The sequence below is a fragment of the Equus asinus genome, chromosome 17 (assembly GCF_041296235.1).
Source record: "Equus asinus isolate D_3611 breed Donkey chromosome 17, EquAss-T2T_v2, whole genome shotgun sequence".
Lineage (NCBI taxonomy): Eukaryota > Metazoa > Chordata > Mammalia > Perissodactyla > Equidae > Equus > Equus asinus.
The window spans coordinates 33248044-33274588 of NC_091806.1; the positions used below are offsets into that span (position 1 = coordinate 33248044).

At 37.6% G+C, this 26545-nt stretch overlaps 2 protein-coding genes across 2 annotated transcripts; both read right to left on the bottom strand.

Moving 5' to 3' along the window:
• Nucleotides 1-3616: 3616 nt before the first annotated feature.
• Nucleotides 3617-4946, bottom strand: LOC106825128 (olfactory receptor 5A1-like). Its single transcript, XM_014831749.3, has one exon. The coding sequence runs from the start codon at nt 4571-4573 to the stop codon at nt 3617-3619; it is 957 nt and encodes a 318-aa protein (XP_014687235.3). The 5' UTR covers nt 4574-4946.
• Nucleotides 4947-18200: 13254 nt separating this feature from the next.
• Nucleotides 18201-21357, bottom strand: LOC106825129 (olfactory receptor 5AN6-like). Its single transcript, XM_044750511.2, has one exon. It carries the CDS (start codon nt 20402-20404, stop codon nt 19454-19456), a length of 951 nt encoding a protein of 316 aa, XP_044606446.1. The 5' UTR covers nt 20405-21357; the 3' UTR covers nt 18201-19453.
• Nucleotides 21358-26545: the final 5188 nt, after the last annotated feature.

Sequence of the window (26545 nt, forward strand, 5' to 3'; positions counted from 1 at the left end):
TGACTAATTCACTTTCTAATATACCAACCTGATGGGTAAAGCAAACTCTTGGTCATTTTTATATTCTATTATGCTCCAAAATGTTTGAGCAAGCAGCTTGCAAAGATGTATAAAATATACAAGATAATCTACAAAAAAATGGTGAAAGAAAAAATGTAAGATGCAGAGTAGAGCCAAGAATAAGAATAAAAGTGCACACCAAAGTGACCTAAATTCTTGCTACAGATAGGCCACAAATTTTACTCAAAACTTCTCAGCGGCCAATGTGGAAAGAGTTCCTGTTTCCATGTTCAGTGATACAATTCACAATGTTGATAGGACAAATACAGAAAAAGTGTTCATAAGAAGGCAGTTAGAGAGTGGATTTCTTCTAGAGTCCTTCAGTATAAACAATTCATCGTGGGTGCTGATACAATGTTGTCTGCTAAACACTCTTCTTATCTGGCTTAATCCAGGAGTAGACTTTAACACATCAATCCCCATCCCTTATTATCCCCCTAACCCCAATATCTTGATGCATTGCCACTCAAGACTGTTTTCCTTCACCGGAGCCCACAGTCCAACTGATCATTTCTTTAATCTGCATGCAGATGAAAATACTATAGCTGGGATGGGCCCTCATTACTTTTGTTAACTTTGCAGAGCATATTCATTCAACTCTATTTTTGTTTTAACATTTTGGTTTCTCCCTTGTTTCATGGTCGTATGGGAATAAAATCATTTATAAAATTGTTCCATTGAGAAATCCATTTTTGAATAATACTATTTTAAATAAAGCTCATCATTCCTGGCGTATAACTTAAGTGATGATCTTACTGAAGCTAACCTTAACTATTTGACAGAAGTCAGTTCTCTTTTCTCTTTCTGCATTTAAATCATGCCTGACTTGAGAAAATAGCCAATTTTTGACAGAATTTGCTTTAATGTTTTCTTCTTCATCTCTGGATGATGCCAAGCACACATGTAAGAATATGTATTTTCAATTAATAGTCTTGGTGTCATGTAGATACACACTTAAGATTTCCCTAACGTGTTAGTGTGTGCCTTTGTGTAAGTTCCTTAACCTCCTTCCTGAGCCTTACACATCTCATCTCTTAGATAAAAATAATTAAAACCTCTGTCTCATGGTGTGGTTGTGAGAACTAAAAAAGTAGTGTATATAGAGACTTTCCATAGTATGTAGTACATTGTACGTAAGTGAAAACAATAAACAATCCTATCTAACAGGGTCATTTCAAGCATTAAAAGAATATGTATTGAAGCTGTCAAGTAGACAAAATTGTTTGATAATATCATCCTTTGGCAAGGGTATGGGAGATAGGTGCCCTATTACATTGCTCACAGGAACACCCATTGGTAGTCACTCTAGAGAGAATTTAGCAGAATCTATTAAAATTTAAAAATACATATGCCCTATAAGTAGCAATTCAACTTAATTTCTACCATAACAAATGCATATTAGCAACAAGAAGAATGTACAAATGTGTATATTGCAACACAGTTTGTAACAAAGTAGCAAAAACTGGAAACTGCCTAAATGTCTATCAATAGAGGAGTAAGAACATAAACTTTAGTATATCAATTTTATGAAACAATTAAAAAGACTGAGGTAGGTTTATGTGTATAACATGGAGAGAGCTCCAAGAAATAATGATTGAATGAAAAAAAATCAAGGTCTGGAATGATCATTCAGTATGATTCCATTTATGCAAATACACACAGAGCTACATAAAGCAATATTGCATGATTTTTTTTGTACATACATGAATATTAATATGCAGAAAAAGTATAAATTTACATACCAACATAAATAATTGTTACCTCTTTGGGAGTACAGAAAGGAATTAAAATTGAGGGTTATAGCTTAAAGGAGATGTTTTCTTACCTATAGTGTTTTAATTTTCCTTTTTAACAAGGAATCTGTGCATATGCTATAGAATTGAAAAACAATTTTTAAAAGCTGCTGGGAGCAATGCTTGGCTTACAAAAAGCATCTAATAAATGTTAATCCCTTCCTTTGGTATAAAATCTCTAAGTTGTCTGTGAAGTGAATTTGGGTATATTTATTCTCTGTGCTTAACAAATATTTGTTTAATAAATGAATAAATATCCTATGCTTTGAGGAAACCATAGAGAGCAGTTTAGACAAGGATATTAACAACTTGGGAAGAAGAAAGATAACTAAACAAGAAAAAATAATATAGTCTCATAGGTACTGATAGATGAATAAAGGATGTTATGGGAACATGTGCAATAACTTTTAACACGGTTTAGAGGAGTAAAGGATCAAGGAGCATTTTACAAAGGAAACTTCAGTCTAAGTCATAGCCTCTCCCATAGAGAAACTGCCAATAATCCAAGTGGTCAGAGGCTAGATCAAATAACAGCATGAATTGAAAGGAAGATTGAGGCAGAATAGTTACAGACAGAGCTGATGTGACTTAGGGTTGGCTGTCATGATTTTCCATGATTTATATACATAATCATTAAAGAAGCAGGACTTCAGAAATATTTGTCCTTTGCTCAATAACCATCTTGTAAAATAGGATCCAAGATCACTAAAAATCCACATTAAATTCTGCTGCAACTCACTTACTTTGTTGTCCTATCTCAGATGATGTTATGGAATGGGGTCCCTTCTAAGATAATGCATGAAAATGAAAGCAGGGATGTCAGAATCATGGGACAGGCTGAGATCACATTCCAGGAAGACAGTAGACAGGATACAACTCTAATACATGAAGTAGAAGTAAACTGCAGGTGGGGTGAGGACAGAGAGTGAGTCAAATATCCACACAAGGCCGTGAGTGAGAACTAGTTTAGAGAGCAGACATGGAATCAGAGCTTCCAGAGAAGCCTCTCTTCCCTGACCTTGTCCCTTAAATCAGGTGGTTCTAGCCAGTCACTAGGAAGTTTCAGCCATGAAGGTTAACCATATGGTACTCTACTCTCCTTTAGGGCTTCTCACTTACCCTATCCCTGCTGTTTGCTCACTGTGACTTCACAGCTTTGGATTTGTTGGTTTGGGCCCCTATGTCTGGCCCTACGGGACCCCATGACCCCAAAATGGTGGCCCTTGGCTCTTCTCACACATGGTTTACAGATACCCTATTTCTCTCCTGGCTCTGAGCAACCATTGCTGAACCCAGCTCAGTTGGGGTTCTCAGGTCCCTAATCCTTCCTGGTCAGTATCAACCCTTGGATAGGTAAGAATCCAAGGCAAGGGGAACAGAAAATTTGTCAAAAGAGTGAATGGATTAGTATGAGCAGTGTTACTGTAGAGAGGTCTCTATTGGACGCTCATGGTCCTGGGGCCATGCATCAGTTGTCTCTGAGGTGTGATAACCTGGACACAACACCTGAGACCATAAAGCTAAGGAACGCCATGGAAAAGCATATTTATTTTCTATTGCAAATGAACAAAACTGAAACTTTATCAGTTTATGGCAAGAAAAGTAAAGGGAAGAAAGCAAACCTTTGTTAAGCCTAATTGTACAATAGCCATGTAGGTTGGGGATCTTATTTAAAATAGCTTCTTTAATTTATTACTCAGATTCTGTGAGCTGCTTATTATCATGCCTGTTTACATATAGCAGAACTTAATATTTTTCTTAACTCAAGGAACTCTAAGACAAAGAGAGGGCATCTGCTTCTTTCTCTCCTTGAGTTTTTTCAATGCGTCTTTGATTTCCTTGTTTCTCAGACTATATATGATGGAGTTCAGCATGGGAATCACAGCTCCATAGAACATGGACACCATTTTATCTTGGTCCCATGAGGAGCCAGTACTAGAATGGAGATATGAGAAGAGACCAGAGCCATAGAAGAGAATCACTGTGGTCAGATGAGAGGCACAGGTGTTGAAATCCTTCATCCATCCTTGGGTTGAATGGATCTTCATGACAGCAGCAATAACGTAGTCATAGGAAATCAGGATAATAAGAGCTGATGTCCCACCAACTGCACACACAGCAAAAGAGTTCACTACCTGGCTGAAGAAGGTACTGGAACAAGACAAGATCAGCAGAGGCAGCAGGTCACAGAAAAAGTGGTTACTGACTAGAGGCCCACAGAAATGGAGCCAGAATATGGAGCTGGTTTGGACTAATCCAGTGAGGAATCCTCCAACGTATGCTGTCATGGCCATACCTACACAGATGGTTGGCGACATGAGGGTTGTGTAGAGCAGAGGGTTGGAGATAGCAGCATACTGGTCATATGCCATGGCTGCTAGAAGAAAACACTCAGTGGCTCCCATCCCAATGAAGAAGAAAAACTGAGCAACACAACCCACAAAGGAGATAATCTTCTGCTGCTTGAAGAAGTCGCAGAGCATCCTAGGAGTGATGGAGGAGGTGTATAAAATATCAACAAAGGACAAGTTACAGAGGAAGAAATACATGGGGGAGTGGAGGTGTGACTCCATCCTGATCAGGATAATGAGGCTCAGGTTCCAAGCCAGAGTCATGAAATAGATCCCCAGAAACAACACAAAGAGGATAACCTTTAGCTCTAGATGCTCTGAAAATCCCAAAAGGATAAAATTGGTCATCATGCTGGTATTCCTTCCCATAGCTATATATCTTCTCTCTGCTGCCTTCAGAGCCCCAAAGGGAGATTCCTGGGACAATGAAAATCCAGGTGAAGAAAACTTTTTGTTCTGTCAAGGAATCATAGACTCCAGAGTCAGAAGAGACACTGGAAGGCAAATGTCCTACCTCCATCTGATGGAGAATTTCCCTTTACAGCATTTATTGGGTCTTTTATGAGACCATTGTCACCCTGAATAGATGCATTTGTTTATGCAAAAGTGATATGCACCAGAATAGACTGGAATTTTTGCATTATCTGAATCATCACCTTTACTGTCAATGTCACCACTTTACTGGAGGTAGTTATTAATAGTTCTAGGACGAAATGTCCCCCCCCTTTTTTTTCAGTTGCTCCACGCATTGTGGTTGGATTATTGAGCCACTCAAATTTATACTAGATACTCTAGTCTTTTTTTTAAGAAAATAAATACGTTAAAAGTTGAAATGCCCAGAGAGGCAATTTTGTGTTTCTTATCATCATAGTTTGTTCTGATCAGGTTTTATGGGGTCAAAGTGTTCTTTGTCTTGAAAGCAGTGGAGTAAAGCACATAGAGATGTGAAAAACTGGCATCCCCTTTAGAGATTAAAGAAAGGATTAAAAAAAATACAAAGGTTTAACACTGAAATGCTACTACTCATTTTGCACAAATATTATCAACTGATCAAACACCTCGCACCATGTTTTTGACAGAGCTAAATGTGGACAATATAGAAAGTAATAAAACAGTATTATTAAGTTCAAAATATTCAATGTAACGCATAGGACAGACAGGAAACGGATAAATCACAGAGCAATGTGACAGGTCCTCTAGGAGAAGTATTTGCACAATGCCCTGGATCTTGGAGATAGAAAGTGGAGGCTTCTGAAGGGAGATGTGTTTGAGGAGGAGTCCAACAATGAATAAGGGGCTAACAAGATAAAAATTTGTTGTGTGAGGGTGTTGGGAGGCAGTTGGTTCAGAGAGGTTTATATTAAAGATGGGAAAATCACAGGAGAGCACAGGGTTTGAGGAAACTTAAAATGTCAGTGTGGGTGCTGGCCTGATGGTGTAGTGGTTAAATTCTGTATGCTCCACGTCGGAGGCCTTGGATTGTGGGTTTGGATCTTGGGCCAGGACCAAACCACTCATCAGCCATGCTGTGGTAGTGACCCACATACAAAATAGAGGAAGATTGGTCACAGATGTTAGCTCAGGGTGAATCTTCCTCAGGGGGAAAAAAAATCAGCATGGCAGGAGCACAGAATCAACGGGGTTAAGGGAAGCTAATAGAAGTCTAGTTTTGAGAGACAATGGGATGTGGAGAAATAGTGAAAAACCTTCAAAAGCAAAGATGGCAAGGATATTTGTTTCATATATATATATATATAATTGCATATACTGTATATATAATTGCATATGCTGTATATATAATTACATATATGTGTGTGCACATTCATATTTCATTTCAACCTTCTCTCCACTTCTGGACTTATGCCCCCCCTTTTCTCTGCTCTGTTTTCTTGATAGTACTTATCACCTCTGCCATGGCATAGAATTGATTGGTTTGCTGATTATTGATTGTCTGTCTCCCTCCACTAGAATGTAAGCTTAACAAAGACCAGGATTTTTAGGAATTTTTGTCTCTTTTTTTTATTGAAGTATCCCAAGCACCTAGACCAGTGCATGGCACATAGTAGATGCTCAATAAATGTTTGCTGAATAAATATCATGTTAAGGAGTTTGACCTTTCTCTTATGGGCAAGAGGAAATACATGAAAGTTTTTTTTTTTAATTTTACTTGTTTTCTTTGTAAACAGGGAACTGGTTGTCAAATATGTGTTTAATAATATAACTGAGAGCAGTGTGGAAGTGTAGAAGCAGTGTGAAAGATGGACGGGAGTGAAAACAGACTGAGAAGGAAGACTAGATAGTTGCTTCAAATGCCAGGAAGAAAGCTATTAATGATTTGAACTGAGACAGATTTAGAAACAAATGCTCCCCGGAGATGTAACAGCAGCATTCATTCTTCAGTAGCAGGGAAGAGAAACCATACATGGCCAGACAATTAGTCCCTGTCACTCTTATTTCTTACATTTGCAGTAATCATCAAAGGTATATTTTAGCAAGATTCATCATGATTCTTTTCTATTTGAATCCCAAGAGTCTATGATATATAATCTATTGCATTTTTAGAGTGTGATAAAAGCTAATTATCAATTATTTTATATCAATAATCTGTTTAGTTTGACCTGGATTATGTGGTGGTAAAGATATAGAAATAGAGTATGACACACATTAGATTTTCTTGTAATAATTGTATATAATATATTGAATTAATATATTTCATATTAAATATACATATATACATGTACATGTCCATATACATATACATATATACACACATATATATTTTAGTTTCCATGGTCTGAGAACCACCAACACTTATTTTTACAGTGTGTTTGAGTTTATGCAGCATTTTCACATCCATTGTGTTATTTGTCATCATCCAGAGTGGGGCTTTGATGTCAAACAGAGCTGGTCTCTAATCCTTATATCCTTGCCACTAGCTGTGTGGTCTTGGTCAAGCTGACACATCACTCTTAAATCTCCGTTTGATTTTTCTCAACTGTAAAACAGAGGCAGTAATAGGACTACCACATAGATTGTGAGAATTAAATGAAATAACCTAAATCAAGTTTGGGAGAGAAAAATAATTTTTATTCCTTAACAAATGATCAGCACTGTAAGGATTTGAACCCAGGTCTCTTCATCTCTAACCCAAAATCTGCTCTCTACAGCGCCTGCTACCTCAACACAGGTGCATGTAGTTATACATGATAATAATGGCTACATTGGCCATATGCCCTTTACTTACGTTATTGCCAGTATTTATAGCAACATCTTGGCTTATTTCATAACAATTAGCACACTTTGTATTTACTTTTGTTTGCTGACTTGTTCTATCTGTATCCTTAGCTATAAAGTCTGGGAAGTCATTATAACCTCAGTGCCTCATACAGTGTCTGGCACATACTAGACGTAAAATAATGTTTGTTGAATGAATTCAATTTACAATAATTCCAAAAGACACATATTATAGACCAGGAGCTCACTGAGGTTATGACAGCTCAAGGAGTTATAGTGACTAAGCCAAGATTTAAACCCAGGATTCTTTGACTCCAGAGTCTGTTCTTCCCAAATGCTATAAAAGAAACTGGCCATGAGTCTGGGCAATCCATAGGACTATATTATAGGTGTAACTTCAACAGATGCGATCCTTTACCCATCCCAACTGATCAGACAAGAGCGGTTATGTGGAACCTGAATTCTGAATATCATTGTAAAGAATTTTCTTCTCCTCAACCTGGGCAGGTCCATTTACATTTTAACAAAGTTGAAGCTACACACCAAGATAAAGAGGTGAAGTTCTTATGTGGTAATTCCAAAATGAATGATATATTTGAGGTGCAGAGGATATTTGCAGTTCAGATGGCTTTGTAGGGTAGGATAAAGAAAAGCTAGAAAGACTAGCATGTAAGAAAACAAATATGTTTTCTATTTTCATCAATTCTTTATTCTCATCTGTTACAATTCTTGGCATGTGATAGGTTCCCAATGGATACTTGTGGACTGGCTCAATAAAGGGTTATAAAATATTTAATATATAGACACGGTAAACTTGCCCTAATCCCAAGACCATTGGACCCGTCCTATTTTTAAATACTGCATGGATGTTCAGAAAACTCTTGGGATGTACCTAAAATAATAAAATAATAGAATATCATAGGTAGAAACCAGTTATCTTAGACTTTCTCCATTATAGATAATAAAACTAAAGCTAAAAGAGAGAGAGTGGATTGTCTGCACAGTTGGTTAATACGAGAGGTGAAATTAGATCCTGTACCTCATTCTCCAGGAGTAGCCTTTTCTGCTGTGCCTTATTCCAAAACCTGGAGGCTCAATGGTAGCTAAAGAGGATCTGAGGAAACCAGGGGATTTTTTTATTGCAGACACACTCACACATGCATGCATTCATGAGTTTATAATAGCATAAAAAGCACTAGCCTGAAGGTAAAAAAAAAAAAAAAGTTCTGATTCAATTCCAGTTCCTCCTACCTGTTTGCTGTGTGACCTTGGGAAAAATTATTTGCTTTTCTGAATCCTAACTTCTCATCTACTGTAAACAATAAATAGAGAAGTTTAGATCAATGTTTTCTAGTCCACTTTCCTTCCTTCTTTCTTTCCTTCCTTATTTCCATATGTAAATAGCAGAACCTTTTTAAAAACAAAATCTTCTGCAGAATTCCAGAATATAAAATAGGTCAAGTCCAGCTCCTCTTATTAAAGTCAGAGCATTAGGGAGAAAGGATCCCAGCATCTTACCTGTTCCACCTTCCCCTCCTTCAAGGGTCTTTCCGACTCTCCCATTTTATGATTCTAGGATCTACCAGTACCTGTTCCTAAAGAAGGGCAAAGGGCAAACTCACCTACAACTCCTTAAACTCTGGGTTTCAATCAGATGGCTAACACCAGATGCTTGGAGCTAGAACAAAACCCATCGCTGCTATCACCTGGATCACTGGTCTTGGCCAAAAAAATAAATAAAATTTGCATAGGTACTTTAAATCGGTCACCAAAGGAGAAACTTGATGAGGTTATGCAGAAGGTCAGTTCACTCCTAGGTACCATTGGATCTCTCTAGGTAGTGGGAAATGGTGTGTCCCAGAGAGTTCCTATCGGCAACTTGGCTGGCTGTCTGGGCTAGGGAGTAAAGAGAATGCCAGCTTTGGCTGGGGGGAGTTGATTTCCATTGGCCCTGCTTCCATTATATTCCAAATCCCTGGTCTGCTTCCAATAACATACCCCTAGAGGCAGTAAAAGTCACGAGTGGTTTTGGCTTCAAAATACATAACTATTTCATCAACAGCAGTTACCTTCATAAAACGTTGGATATTTCACAGGACCTCTTCAATGTAAGAATATCTTTTGGATAACTATAACTGTAAGAGTTGAAACTAGGACTAAGTAGGCGAGAGAGAGAGAGACAGAGAGACGGAGAGGCATTATAGGAAAACAACAGGGTAGTCCAAAGGTAGAATGGATGTCCTGGAAGGGAGCAAATTCTCCATCACTGGAAGTAAGTAAGAAGATAGTATACTTGACAATGACGATCTCATTTATATGTGGAATCTAAAAAAAAAGAAAAATACAAACTCACAGAAACAGAGAATAGATTGGTGGTTGCCAGAGGCAGTGAGGTAGGGGATGAGGGAAACAGGTGAAGGTAGTCGAAAGGCATAAACTTCTAGTTAATATAAGTTCTTGGGATATAATGTACAGCATAGCAACCATAGTTAACAATACTGTATTGAATATTTGAAAGATGCTAAGAAAGTAGATCTTAAAAGATCTCATCACAAGAAAAAAATTTGTAACTATGTGAGGTGATGGATGTTAACTGTGGTAATCATTTCACAATATATGCATATATCAAATCATTATGTTGTACACCTTAAACTAATACAATGTTATCTGTCAATTATATCTCAATAAAATTGGAAAAAATAAAAGAAATAGGCTATAAAAAAAAGAAAGTCTCAATTAGTTGACCTCATGGTTTCCGTAAAATTCTCAGATTCTATGATTCTGTGAAATTGAGAGAAAGGAAAGAAGATAGAGAGGTACTACCAGTTTTGGTTGTGTGGATTGGGCCTTTTCATACTTTATTTCATAATATCCTCACAGAGGAAAGTAGCTCCCAAAGGAAGGCATTCTTAAAGCACATTTTCAGATGAGAAAATGGAATTTTGGAGAAGTGCTTGCCAAAGGTCACACAGAGAGATTGTGGCAAAGCTGGAATTTGTACTCAGGTATTCCAGAATCTAAAGTCCACACTCAGTCCTCTACACCCCACTGCCTCCATAAGGACAGGAAAAATGGATGGCAATGGTGAAAAAAATCACCTGATAGACCTCATTTTTCAAAAGATCTATGTACAGTGAGTTAAAAAACTAAACAACCTTTCGCTGTTTGACTAGGGCCAGATTCCCCTCGGGTATATGTTTTGTTTATAATTTATCAAGTCTCCAACTTGAAAAGACTTGAAGCCTATTTGTGTGTCTTAGGGACGGACATGCAAGAAACAGAAGGAAGTGGGCATTGTGCAAACCCACAGGACACTGTGGCTTCTTTCAAGGATTTGTGAAGATGCAGGCCGCCGCCCTGCTTATATTGGCAGCTCTTCAACTTGCATCCAGATGAGAAAACTCTGCTGCGGTTTCCATGCTCCACTCCCAAATCCCACCCACTTCTCTTCTACCAGGGCCATAGTCTCCTACTGGGAAGCTAAACATATTCTACCCCTTCCTCAAATTCCCAGCTCTTGCCCTTACGCCTACATTCTTGAGGTCTCTCAAGGCTTGTTATTGGGGAAAGGATCACCGTGGCCAATGCAGTAGTTTGTATGTAATTAATCTTTTCTAGATTAAAAAAATCATAATAAAAACAAAACAAACGTCTTGTTTCTTACTCCTTACTGCAGAGTGAAGGGTGTAAGGATAAGGTGATGGATGACTGTGGTGTTTTAAAAAATTCCTGCCTCTCTTCTTCCCCATATCCTTCCTTCCTTCCTTCCTTCCTCAGGCAAAATTTCAGAAAGGACTCCCTTTCTTTGATATTTGCATAATAAAAATGTCAACAATAAAATCAAGTCCTTCTTTTGTGACATCGCCATTCCAGTCCCTATTTGTCAGGCAGTTTTAACCTGATTGTTCATGATCTGCCACTATCTTCTAACTGGTCTTTTTGCCTTTAGGTTCACTTCAATTCAATCCTTCCTCCTTAACCTGCAGAGGGACTTCGCTGAAGCACAGATCCAATCATGTGATTCCTTCCTCAAGAATATTCACTAGTTGGTTACTGTTCATCAATAGCCTGATGACATCCAGATTCCTTATCCTGACCGTCAAAGCCCTCAGCACCCAGCGATGCTTCGTGAACATGGCATGGAAATCAGGAGAAAACATGAACAAAAGGTCATTGGATGTGGCAAGAAGGAAGGAAGGTGATCTTCCTAGCACAGTTTCAATAGAAGCCCATCAATCTCAGATGGGGTGTCTGGAGTGGGGGGTGAAGGGGGGATTTGAGTACAGCCAGGTGGTGAAGAAACTGAGATGCCAGTTTAGCAGTGAAAGAGGAGAATGAAATGCAAAAGTAGGTACAGTGGCTGGAAATGTCAAGTGAAATAATGCTTAAGATTGGGGAAACTGGAACAATTTGGAGACTGAAGGAAAGGCCATGGAGAGGGCTATCCTGCAGCAGTCCTTCTCGGTCATGGCTGCTCACCAGATCAAAACCAGTCATTGGCAAAGCCAGAATTTAAACCTGCACCAATCACGAAAGATGAAGGAAGCCTGCGTGAGAACACAGAGGCAAGTGGTAATGGCAAGAGGGTGGCACAGAGGACAAAGTTATAGGAAGCTGGTCTTGTCTGCCTTTGTAAATAGTTCTTTTAGCTCACTGAAAATAACATAGAAGTTTATTTATTTTTCTGAATCCAGAGTAAATGGAGAAACTGTTCTCTGAAATCTGTTTTCAGTCTTAGAATAGATCTATAAACCAGCATAGTAAAACCTAGAAAATAGTTGCCTAACCACATGTGTTAGGCAGATGTGGCCCTCCACACACAGTGTTTATTATGTATTCTTTAAAGAGACTCTGATCCTTTAGTCCTGTTTGGAGTGATGGGAGGGGTAGGTCCTTTTCTGGGAAGCCACACTGCTGTGGTGTCTGCTGCTGAGAAAGCCTAAGCCTTTCCTAAAGAAGCTTTTCTGAGACCAGAAACACGGACAAACATGGAGACATTAGGAATCATGCATCCAATTAACTGTCATGCATTGCAACATTAAGTTGTCCCTTAAAATAGACCTGAAAATGATCCAGAGCTGATGTGACCTGAGAAATGCACAACCACCTTGAACTTGCTTGATCCTAAAAGTAGCATTTTGTCAGTAAGGATCAACTTCAAGGAGAGGCAGCTGTGATTGGCGGCAGGCCGTAGGAATGATGAATGTTCACTGGAAAGGGATATCCAGCTGGATCCCAGATGGTGGGAAAAGCATTGTCTACAAGAGACCACAAAAAGTCAGAAGAATAGGGGACACTTCAGTTTATGTGGATGTTGATGGTTTGGGGAGGCAAGAGAGGAAGAGATGAGAAGACAACAATGGGTTGTCAATTTTCTGTTTATTTTACATCTGTTCATTGATTATTCTTAAAAATCTAAAATTAGTTTTGAAATTATATCAGATGTGGCAGACAGAGAGATAGGGAAAAAAACAATGCAATAGCATCCCTCTGTGCGCTGCCTATGTTATACGTTTGGTTGAGTTCTCAAGACATTACTCTTCTCAAGTTGATTACCAATGGGTTTGGGTAATCAGCTAATGGGCAACCCCATATGACAAGGAACGCCAAGGAATGACCCATTATTTACCCATTTATTGCCTCTCCTCAAGACCAACTTTTCAGTTCAATAATGCAAGAAATATTTCTGAGCTGACCTCACCTCACTGTGATCATCTCATTCTTCTGCATGCTTCTCAAGTCAACATTGTTTTAGCTCTCTATGTTTAAGGGCAATCAGAAGATAAGTAAGATGGTTTCAAGTTTGATGTTTCTCCAAATTACCTAGCTGTGCACTGGCTTGACCTCTATACCACTGACTTCAAACTCTATGTCATCTCAGTCACATGATTTGGCAGCCCCATTCTAGACCTCACTACCATGAGAAACTGCTAATTCTAAAATCTCAAACTCTAATATTTCCCTTTACCAAAACTTCCTGTTTTTACTCTGCAACTCTAAGTGAATCTGTTCTTGGTTTTCATAACCACTTGTTCCTCTGACTCTCCCAAGTTCATGAGTCCACCACCCTCGCTCAAGTGGTTTGTATTACCATCCTTCACTATTTTCTTCTTTTCCTAGTACTATTCTCAGACTTAGCTCGCTGATGATATCAGCTATTTAAATGTGGCCTCCAACCCCACAAAGACATTCTCTGCTGCATAAAATCCTTCCTGAACCTCTTCTTCATGCCCAAATTCCCCACAGTTGTCTCAAGATAACCTTTCTTGACATCTTCAACTGGGTATGATTTCTCTGTCTTCTGAACACTCATAGCTTGTACTTGTTATTCCTTGTGACTTCCATCACTTTCCCACTCAGATAACAGTTATGTGTCTACTTGCATTATTTCTCTTTGAGATCTTTTAGGGTTTTAACTTCTTATTTATCTTTGAATTCCAGTGCCTGGCATCCAATAGATGCTCAGTGTCTGTTTCCTGAATTGAATAGGACAGGTTTTCTACAAAGGAACTTTAAAAAAAAACAGCTTCATCAGGATATCAACTGCAAAGTTTGGAGGGGTAGTATTACAGAGAGGAAACTAAAATACGCAATGAGGATATTAGTTTCCTATTGCTGTATAATGAATTAACACAAATTTAGCAGCATAAAACAGTAGATATACATTATCTCACAGCTCTGTAGGTCAGATATCTGAGCACAGTGTAGCTGGGTTTTCTGCTTACTGGCTTCCTCCTAAACAGGGCAAGAGGGGATATTGGAGTTGATTAGCTCCACCTACCTCTTCAAATAGAATGTCACCTCTTTCTTGCATCTCACAAAGTAGGGAGGGAGGACATTTTAATGTCCTCTTTGAAGATAAGAAGTAATAGGTTGAAGTTACTTGGAAAGAACTTGTTGCTTAGTTCAAGGAGAAATTTTCTAAGACAGAATTTTCTTATCTTAATCCAAAGATAAAAGGGACTGACTAAGAGGTTGTGAACCCTCAGGATAAAAAGAAGTCTTTTAAGAGAAGTATTCGTATCTCCTTGGCACAAAGCAGAAATGGAGGTTTTCAGCCTTTCTCAGACATGCATGCCACGATATACGAAGGGATAATCCCAGCTAAAGTGGCAATGATTTGGGAAAAAGAGTATCCTATGTGGACCACTGTGGGAGAGTTGTGAATATTCTATCCCTTTGAGTGTCGCTGATAAGATGCATGCCTTGTCCCTCATCTGCTGCTCATTTACTAGGTCACCTCAGCAAGACCTGGCTGAGGTTCTTCTTCTTCATGTATAAGATGAGGGGCTCATAGTCAAGCTGCCACAAAGACCAAATGTTTGAGGCTATAAACTGCACAGTGTTACACATACTAACGTCAGTATCATCACTATCACTAGTCAGATCTGCCCACTGCCCTCCTTGTCTGTGTTAATTTCTCAGTTACTGTAGAGTCTTGTGATGGATCTCCCTCTACTGGTTAATAAAAGTCTAACAGGATTTCACATTTTGGTGTCTCAGTAGACAGACCGTTCCGTTTATAATGTTCCATTTTTTGCCACTTCAAATTCATTGGTTAGTTTGGTCATCTCCATTGCCATGTAATATATTTCTGACAATTCATGTGTAAGTCTAATTGGTACAAGTCAAGCCATATTTTAAATGCACAAAACGAAATGGCTATTTCAAGGACACCTACGGCAAATCTCATTTCCACTTGTGACCAAAGGGGCTGCCGCTCTTCTCCTTAATTCCTAATTTGGTTCAGTTCTGTCCCAAGAACATTGAGTTGTCCAGTATATGTCTTGTTGGTGAGTGATATATCTAGACCATGCCACAGCACTACAGGTGGGGGAATTGCTGGAATCCTGGTAGTATTGGTCAATTATGGTTCTACCAGAGCCTGAGGTCTGCGACTGTGCAGGGCTATGCAGGAATCAAACAAGTTCATAAGTTTAAGGATTTCTTAGTTTAAATGTGTCCTCTTCTGTTGGTTTAAGGAAGGGCAGTTTCTTTCATATATGGTCACTTTACTCAGGAACAGAGATGGGTTACTGTTTCACTTGACTTTTTATTTTCTCAGAAGCTTTAATTTCCATGGCTCACTTCCTTTTCTCTTTCATTACTAAATCTCTAAGGAGTACCCACCACAGAAATGATACCTTCCCAAGAGTGTTGCCTTTGGTGCTGTGCACTTTTCAGCTTCTTTTTTGTTAAATAGCTTTATCGAGATATACTTCACATATTATAACATTCACCCACTTAAAGTGTGCAATTCAGTGACTTTTAGTGTATTCACAGAGTTTTGCATCCATTACCACAATCTAATCTTAGAATATTTTCATCAAAAGAAACTCCATCTCCATTAGTAGTCCCTCCTTATTCCTCTCCAACCCCTCATCCCACCACTAGGCAGCCACTAATCTGCTTTCTCTCTCTGTAGGTCTGCCTATTCTGATTCTGAAGATTTCATTAACATGGACTCATGCCATATATGGTCCTTTGTGACTGGCTCTTTCACTTAGCATGATATTTTAAAGGTTCATCCATATCGTAGCATGCATCAGTACTTCATTCCTTTTTAAGGCTGAATAATATTCCACTCTATGGATATACCAAGCTTCTTCCTTCTGCTTTTTTTTAATTGAGATATAATTGATATACAACATTATATTAATTTCAGGTGTACAACAGGATTCCATATTTGTTTATATTGTGAAATGCTCACTACAATAAGTCTAGTTAACATTCATTACCATGCATATTTACAGATTTTTTTCTTGTGATGAGACCTTTTAAGATTTACTCTCTTAGCAACTTTCAAACATACAATACAGTATTAGTAACTATAATTGCCATACCGTACATTACATCTCCATGGCTAATTTATTTTACTAGTGAAAATTTGTATCTTTTGACCAATTTACCCATTTTGCCCACGCCTCACCCCTCACCTCTGACAACTACCAATCTGTTCTCTGTATCTATGTGTCTGTTTGTTTTTAGATTCCACATATAAGTGAGGTCAGATAGTACTTGTCTTTCTCTGTCTGACTCATCTCACTTAGCAAAATGCCTGTAAGGTCCATCCAAGCTGTTGCAAATGGTAAAGCCTCTTCCTTTTGATTCCCCAGTTTTCAATGCTCTAACTCACCAGGTGTCTGACATATTCTCAGTATTCCTTCCTCTGAGGAGAGAATATCTCTTTCCTGAGGTGATTTAATCTGTGTTTCACCATAGCTAGTCCTATCTGCTTTATCCTTTTACTGATAATTCCAATATCTGAAGATTTTGCAGGTCTGTTTATAAGGATGATTTTTCTCCTTGCTGGTTCTCAGTTATGGGAGATTGACTCTGTATGGAGGTTGGTACTTTTATTTATGTATTTATTACTATAAACTGCTTTCTCTGTTCTTGAACATGATCTGTGGGAATTCTTCCTTGTTTACCCTCAGAGTCAGCCCTCTGGCTTTATGGGCAGATCTCCTTCCAGACTGCCAAGGCAAATAATCCTTAATCAATCTATAAGTCAAATTTGGGATGTGTTTATTATATGAACCAGGTCTGAGGACTATAGCCCAGGGGCTTCCTTCCTCAAGGAAGGAAGTACACCAAAGAAGTGGGGTGTACAGAGTGGTTATATACCATCTTAGAACAAAGAGCGTACATCACATATGACAGGAATATCTCTTTTCCTACTGTCACAAGGTGCTTAGCTGGTCACAAGGTGAGCACAGCAGGTTGGTAATTAAACTTTACTTTCCAGGAAGAGATGCTTATCCCTAAAGAAATGCCTATATGGAGGGAAGCTACATCCCTATCTTTAAGGGCATCATTCTTGTCTTCGAGATATCAAAAATGTTTAAAACAGATGTACAATGCATGCTCAACAGGCCACATCAGGCCTTTTTGGAAAAACAAGGCCAGGCCGAATTGGTTTTGAACCAAATTGTTTCCTCATATACTCCATTATATCCTATTGCCTTTCACTTATTCGTCAAGACCACTTGGAGCATGCCTTGAGTTTGTCTTCTGAGCCGATGCAGTCCACATAGTAGAAGCTCAGGGTCTCCAGTTTTCAGCAGGACTCTCCAAGATGAAAGCCATTTTTAGCACTAGTTTACTTCCCCACATTCCTGGTTTCACTTCATTTTGGGGCTTAGCTTTTTCAACCTTTGCATTAAGTGAAGTGGAAATGCTTTTAAAAAGTGATTTTATTTCAAATAAAGTATTTCTGTTAGGAGGTTCTTTTAGGTATATATAATTCACCATATTGCCAGAGGCATACATCCTCAGTAAACTTCATTCTCCTGGTCTTTGAAGGTGTTTTCAATTCCTCTTCTTATTTTTGAACATATCAGTCACACCTGTTTTATGTTTGTATTGAGACAATTGCCATTCTTGACATTTTTATAAGTTTGACATGGCTGTGTCTTCTTGGCTTTCACCTATAAGATCTTGTTTCCTTGTGTATTTTGGGAATTAGGTAACCTGATTTCCTTTAGAAAGTTATTTGACACATAGATGCAGAGAACAGATTAGTGGTTACCAGAGGAGTAGTGGGGTGGGGGGAGGGCAAAAGGGGTAAATAAGGACATTTGCAAGGTGACAGATGGAAACTACTTTTAGTGGTGAACACGACGTAGTCTATACAAAGTTGAAATATAATGATATACACCTGCAATTTATATAATGCTATAAACCAATGTTACTCCAATAAAAAAGAAAGAAAGAAAGTTATTTGGGGGAATTATTTGAGTCTGGGTTTCAGATTCTTTCCTAAGAATCTTAAGAGAGAATTTGCATTTACTTCTCATTGGTACTTGAGGGTACTACCAACCTGGGACTACTTTAAAATAAATTCTCAGTGAAAGATTCCTTGAACTGCATAGTTAGTGTGAATTCAGACCAAAAGCCTCCATTAGGGTGTGTGGTTACAAATTCTCACTTTACTTTTCCCCATACCCAGCATGAAGCCTGAGAGAGTCAAGATTTCCTTTTTGTGAGATCGGACATTTTTCCTTAATTTCCTCTAACACTGGAATGTGTGGATCTCCTGTCAAACTCTCAGGCAGCCCTAGGCTTGGTCTCCCTTTCCCCAAGGCTCGTGTGCCTGTCAGAATATGGGCCTGATGTTACTAGTGTTCAGCAGATTCCTGCAATGTGAATGTCCTCTTCAGAGCTGCCTTCACTCTTAGGATCCTTGATTTTATTTTATATTTGGATGCTGGAGATTTCTTTTCTTTTCTTGTCTGCCCAGAAATGTATTTAAAGATATTTTCTAAAAAAATGTTTTGGCCAACGTCTTTAGTTGTTTTGCAGTAGTGGTTACATCTATGCTATACAGTCTGCCATAATAAGAGAGATGTGGTCTTTCCAAAATGTTTTAGAATCCAAATGATCACTTCTTTCCTTTGTATTTTAGCTCTTCCAGGTCAGGATAGTATCATAGAAATCCTCTTGTTCATTCACTTACAAATTATTGATGTTGAGTTCTAAAAATAAAAACCTAGAAAACAAACCCTAGATCAAACTTCTTATGACAGATTTCCTTGGCAGGGAAGTTAGGTCAAAGTCTAAAGTTATACTTCTCTCCACATCTACACTTCAATCAAGTGAATTTTGCCTAAGCACCCAGAGAGTTTGAAGTCCAAGACAAAGCAGTCATTGTTCTGCCTGCAATGTTGTGTATGAGAAAGATTGTTGGCCTTGTGTTTGGTCGCATTCTCTGTAGCCTATAGTCTGAAGTTCTGAAAAAGTATGTAAGGATCAAACACTGAGAAAATGAAATATAAAAATTAATATATTAACTGCTCTGCGAGGTCGTTGCTGACGTAAGAGAGGAGCGTCAACTGTCAAGACTCAAAGAAGACACAGGATTTACATGGCATTAAGCCAGTCCGGGATTTAGATGGGTTGACTCACTTGCAATCCTGCCAGAGCTTCAATGAGGTTGAATAGTGTTAAATACATTTCCCTTGCATAGTCTAGAAACTTCCAGTCACCAGAGTCACTAGCCTACCAGACGTTTAATTAACTGTGACAAAGGGAAAATATTCTCTTCTTCTTACACCTAGTAAGGGCATCTTTGATTTCCTGGTTCCTGAGACAATAAATCAAAGGATTCAACATGGGGATCACCACTGTATAGAAGACTGATGCCATCTTGTCATAACCCAGAGAACTATCAGTGCTGGAGTGCATATAGACAAAGAGTCCTGATCCAAAATAAAAGGTCACTGCTGTCAGGTGAGAAGCACAGGTGTTGAAGGCCTTAGACCTGCCTTCAAGCGAGCTGATCTTCAGGATGGTGGCAACAATATAACCATAAGATATCATGATGATTATGACAGATGTCAGACCAAAAATCACTGCTATCACAAACTTTATAACATGTAGGAAAAAAGTTTCAGAGCACGATAGGACTAATAATTGAGGCAGGTCACAGAAGAAATGGTTGATAATATTTGGTCCACAGAAATCGAGCTGAAGTAAAGCACACAGTTGGATAGATGAGCCAAAGATACCAGTTATATAGGCTGCAACCACCATCTGCTCACAGAGGGTGGGGGACATGATGGTTGTGTAGAGAAGAGGATTACAAATGGCAGCATATCGATCATAAGCCATGGCTGCTAGGAGACAGCACTCAGTCAGACCTAGGCTAGAGAAGAAGAAGTATTGTATGGCGCACCCCACAAAGGAGATGAATTTAGTCTTCCGGAAGAAGTCTGAGAGCATTTTGGGGGTTGTGGAGGTAACATAGCATAAATCTATAAAGGATAAGTTGCTGAGGAAGAAGTACATGGGTGTATGTAGGGAGGAGTCCATCTTAATCAGGATGATGAGGCTCAGGTTCCAGGCCACTGTCAAGAGATAAGTCCCCAGGAATACTGTAAAGAGAGCAATCTTGAGCTTGGGAAAATCTGAGAATCCCAAAAGGATGAATTTGGTAACTGTTGTGTTGTTCCTTCCTCCAGCCATTGTCTTGAAGTTTCTTCAATCTGCAAAAGGACCCTTAGGTTAATGATGGACTATTTTAATATTATGAAGCTTACTTGTTTTGAATATAGTTTCTTGTTTTTGGATAAAAAATTATCCATAGTCAAGATAACTTGTTTAACAATATAAAACATTATATAAATGTTTTTAAAAACCATTGGGAATCCCGTTTCCCAACTACTCTTAATAGTTTGTGATATATTCTTGCAAACTTTTTTACACATACAGATGCACATACACAGATGTTGCCAAATAGTTGTCTAAAAATTGGTACTAATTTACACAAGTATCAAGATTTTATGAGAATATACCTTACAATCTCATTATCAACACTGCCCATAATTATTTTGCTTTAATCTTTGACAATCTTACAGGAAAAACATTATTTCATTGTTTTTTTATTTGCATTTACTTTACTGATTTGCTCACATATATTTTTGCCCATCTTTCTAGCAGGTTGTTTATCACTGATTTGTAGGAGCTCTTTATATATGAAGGAAGATAACTCTTTCTCCCTCATACATTTTGCTAAATATTTTCCAAGTTTACATTTATTATCAATATTATTTATGTTGTATTTGGCTACACAGATTTATTTTATTTTTAAGTGCTCAATTTTTTGTGATATTTATGGTTCCTGGCCTTGGTATTACACTGGAAAAGATGTCTTTACACAATCCATAAGACTCTTTCCTATATTTTCTTTTAGTTCATTTGTATTTTTACATTTACATTTAAAATTTCTGGAACATTTTAGTGCATAGTGTGAGGTATAAATCTGAGATTATTTGGTTTTGTTTTTCCAAACTGATTGCCACTTGTCCCAACAAAATTAATTGAATGATTTCTCCATTTATTAAAGTCAATTCTATAATGAAGATGTTTATGGATTCCCTATTCTGCTCCATTTTTAATTTATCAGTCCATGTGTCATCTGTCCAGTCCTGTGTAATACTTTATAATTACTCACAATTATATTTTATTAATAAATTGTATTTCCACTCTGAGATTATTTTGATAGTTTTTATATTTATGTCTTCAGAAGACCTTTATGGTGAACTCAGGTAAATAAAATAGCATTTTTATTGATTTCATTCTTAGGCTAATTTGGGGAAAAATAACCAATAATTTTCTCTTTGCTAAGTTGGTGTATGAAGTTATAGAAGAGATAACACTAAAATTTTCAAAATATTTTAATATTAAGACTATCAAACTTGACTGCAGCATTTGGGTCTAGTGATATATACTCTATATTCCAAGCTTTGTCCCTGCATTGTTCTAATTTCTCTGTGTCTTCAGTTTCCTCATCTGTAGAATGAGACAATTATAGTTATTCTCCTTTTATCATAGGGACTTTTTTTACACTTAAAGGAGCAATAATCATGGTAGAAAAAACACAGTGAAAGAAGAGTGATCTAATACTGTAAGACACTATTTTAACACCCAAAAAAGAGAAGTATTTAACTACTTGAAAAGGGAAAATTTTACTGATTCAATTCTATCTATCAATGTCCCCAGTGAGGCCACAAGATCCACACTATGTTTCTACAGTAAGATCTGAAGCATATGTTTATATGCTTAGAACACCTTCAATAGGGATAGAAAGATTCTATCAGTTGAATTTACAATGAATTTATATTTCAAGAAATTAAACAAAGCGTTCTTTCGAAACACTAAGTGTCATAGTAGATCTATGGTATATTTTGTCATGTATGTCGTGAGGATACATGAACTCTGGAGATCCTGAGGCCATAAGATTATTTTTCAAATTTTAGAAAATGCTTTCAGTGAATCTGACTTGTTTTTGATCCTTATATCCCTTGACATATTTTAAATAAAAAGGTTTTTTTTAATGACAGTAGAAATGGTAAAATATACATTGTAATATATTTTTTCTAATTTGCTGATAAGAGAAAATGAAATAAAGTGTTTAGATAATGATGATGATGATTAAAACTCCCAGTAGTAAAGATTATATAACTAGAAAAATAGAAAGAATATTTCAGATAGATTTTTAAAGTTATTTTTACTTCGTTTCCTTTTGTTTTCTGTTTTCACTTCTCATTGTCCGTTCAAGACCAAACATGAAACAATCGAAATCATTGGCTGTGGTTAAAAATAGGAGGCCCAGCATAGTAGAATAGATACTGCTTCCTCTCTTTTCTTCAGGCATATGAAATGGGTGGGCTGGCCCAGAGGCACCAGTGCAATCTTGTCACCTGTGATAGCAAAGGGGACAATAGCGAGAGCAGTACACAGACTGAACATTTTAAGGCGCAAACTTACCATTCTTCTAGAATTTTTTATTATGGAAATTTACTGCAGGCACAATGTTTTTAGAATCCCATATAAAAATAAAATTTATGTAAAAATAGATTTAGAAGTTTGAAAATAAAAGCAGGCGAGCAGTTGCTCATCATGGAAACACCGTGTCTAAGGTTTTGGAGAAAAACAGCAGTAATAGATTATTCATATGCTTACAGCAGTATAAGGTATCAAGAGTAGTTTAACATTTGGTTAAGAAACAAAGAATCATTCTCCTATTCTTGCTTTCTATCTTCCTTTCTTAATTTAATATGATAAAATGTTTTACTTCCTAAATAAAATTTCATATCCCATGAGCTAAATGGTTTGCATTTATTTCTCTTTAATAATAAAGCCCAAATTAAATCACTATTTGTGAGTCACAGAAAATGTTTCTCTGTTGTTCAGCAAATAATTTGATGTTGTTGAATATCTGCCATCTGCTATCATTTGGGAAGCAGTAGAAAGAAGGTTAAAGAAGTATTTCAAATGGCTCCTGGGACAACTCTTTATTGATTTTCATACATTTTCAGAAAGGAAGGCAAAGAAAAGAGGCAATTTAACATGAAGAGGGAAATACGTAATGTACAAAGGAAGGCATATTTTCTTGCCTGCCCTGGAAAGCTTTCACTATCATGAATGTGAAACTCCTTCTTCCACGCTCCCACTGCAACTGAATATTTTTCCTGTATGGTAAGAATCTCACTGTTCTTATTTTACTTTTATGAGTTTTCCCATTAGAACCTAGTGATGGCTTTTAGCCAAGAGTTAATATATTTTTATATTTTTAAGACTTAATATATCAGTTATGAATTGCTGTGTAACAAACCACTTCAAACTTACTGGCTTAAAACACCAATAATTTATCATTTCTCATGTTTCTCTTAGTTGACTGGATAGTTTGTCTGATGACCTCACATTAGGTTCACTTAGAACCTGGATGTGGCTGATTCTTCTGGTGGCTTGGATGGGGCTGGATGGTCTAAGCTGACCTCACTCCTTGTTTTGAGCCTAATCTAGAATGGCTGAAACGGCTAAGATGGCTGAGATTCACTCTCCATATGGCCCTTCATCCTAGATTCTTCTAAGTGTGATCTCAGGGTTCCAAGAGAGCAAGCCTCACTGAGAAGTGCTTATCAGGCCACTGCTTGCATCACATGTGCTGACATCTCATTGGCCAAAGCAAGTCACATAGTCAAGCAAAGAATAAATGTGGAAGGGAAATATACCAGGTCAGAGATATAGGGAGATGTGATTCCTTGGTGTCCATTAATGTAACAACGTACCACACCGAGGTTTAGTTCAATGGCTGAACTGAACAATGTCAGTATGAAATAAATATTTGTGGAATTGTAATTTATTCATCTATGTCTTCTGGAACAGTGTAAAGAAAGTACTAACTCTCTGAAAAGAAAATAATATTCTCCACGCAAAAAGCTAAGATGTGGTGTCAGCCCAGTGGCATGGTGGTTAAGTTCACACACTCTGCTTTGGTGGCCCAGGGTTCATGGGTTCAGATCCTGGGCATAGGCCTACGTATTGCTCATCAAACTATGCTGTGGCAGCATCCCACATACAAAATAGAAGAAGACTGGCATAGATGTTAGCTAGCAGCAATCTTCCTCAAGCAAAAAGAGGAGGATTGATAACAGATGTTAGCTCAGGGCTAATCTTTCTAAACAAAAAACCCCACAAAACTACGATGTGTCTTCGATCAGAAGGGGAATGAGGCAATGTCTCTAGAGTAGACAGAGCCCAGTTCTTGGCTCCTGAAATGGGAGAATCCAACATATCTTACCGTTTAGAGGATCTGAAAGGAGACAATACACCAAGAAGCAGTGGTTAATTGATAATGTACTAGCAACTATTCATGTTTGGGTAGACATTATCCACGAGATTTTTATACCCACTTTTGTGTGAAATAGACCTAAGCCATCATTTGCCATCTAAATCAGTTAACAAAAAGGCAAATGTTACAACCTTAATTTTACATGCCTACATTAGTTTTGTTTCAGATTCAAATACACATAAACAAACAACAATGCTAAATAGTTAAGTGAATTATGATACATTAATGTTCACACTATAGTAAACTTCATGAGAGTAATTATCTGAAAACTCATAATAGATCACAAGCATCAAAATTATGCCAAATCCTAGATGCTCATCAAGTAGAAACTACAATTTATTTCTCCAATATTTAAAATATTTTAAAACATTATTTTCTTAAAGATTTATAAATACTTCTTTCCAGCAATAAGGAAATTGAGTCAAAAAAGTATTCATATTTTTTGATGCAATAACTTTTTTAGAAATATCTATTTAGGAAATAGTCTAAAATATTTTAAGAAGATGTTATTTAAAAAATAATTTTAGGGGGCCAGCCCAGTGGCTTAGTGGTTAGTGGTTAAGTTTGCATGCTCCACTTTGGTAGCCCAGAGTTCATGAGTTTGTATCCCAGGCGCAGACCCACTCACCACTCATCAAGCCATGCTGTGGCAGCTTGGCTTAAAAAAATAGAGAAAGGTTGGCACAGATGTTAACTCAGGGACAATCTTCCTCCAGCAAAAAGAGGAAGATTGGCAATACATTTTAGCTCAGGATCAATCTTTCTCATCAAAAAAAAAAAAAAAAATCCAAGCATGAATACCATAGGGTTGCCATGATGTGTGGCCCTACCAACTCCTAAGCCACAATGGCCACATGGGGAGTGTAGACTTCTATGCACATAAGCTTATAACACAGCACCCCAGTAGCCCTGTGGAGGTGATGTCAGAAAAGGCAAAGTAGGGAGTCAGGACTTTCATACCCACTGGCTGGTAACAAGTCTCACAGTACCATGATGTCAGTGGAAACCATGTGGAGACCACTAAATGCTTACCTTAGAAAAGAGGAAAAATCTCAGATTGATAAACTATGCTCCCAGTGAAGAATGTAGAATAAAAGAAGAAAAAATAAATAAATAAGTAAAATAAAACTCAAGCAAGCAGAAGGAAAGAAAGAAAAATGTAAAAGCAGTAGACATCAAATAGATGTAAACGAATGCTATGAACAAGTCAACACACATACATTTGACAGTTTAAGTGAAATGAACCACATGTGTGTGGTGATGGATTGTAACTAGTCTTTGGGTGGTGAACCTGATGTAATCTACACAGGAATTGAAATATAATGATGTGCACTTGAAATGCATATGATGTTATAAACGAATACTACCACAATAAAAAAATAGAAAAAACGAAAACACAAACTACTATAATTCACCCAACATGAAATAGATAATTTGAAGACCCCATAATAATTAAAGAAATTGAATTTATAATTTTATAACTTCCAAAAATAAAATCTCTAAGACCAGATTGTTTTACTGGAGAATTCTGCCAAATGTTTACAGAAGAATTAACAGCAATTCTACTCAATTTATTCCAGAAAATAGAAAAGGATGGAACACTTTCCAATTCACTTTATGAAAATTGTATTATCCTGATACCAAAAGCACACAAAGACAGCATAAAAGAGGAAATAAAAAGAAAGAGGGACTGTCCCCGTGGCTGAATTGTTAAGTTTGCGCTCTGCTTTGGCGGCCTGGATTTCATCAGTTCAGATTCCAGACGCGGAGATGGCACCGCTTATCAGGCCATGCTGAGGTGGCATCCCACATAGCACAACCAGAGGCACTCACAACTAAAGCATACAACTATGTACTGGGGGGCTTTGGGGAGAAGAAGAAGAAAAAAAAACAGGAAACAGAAAGAGAGAGGAAGGGAGGGGAAAGGAAGAAGGCTATAGACCAACAACCACTATAAAAATCTTTCTTTC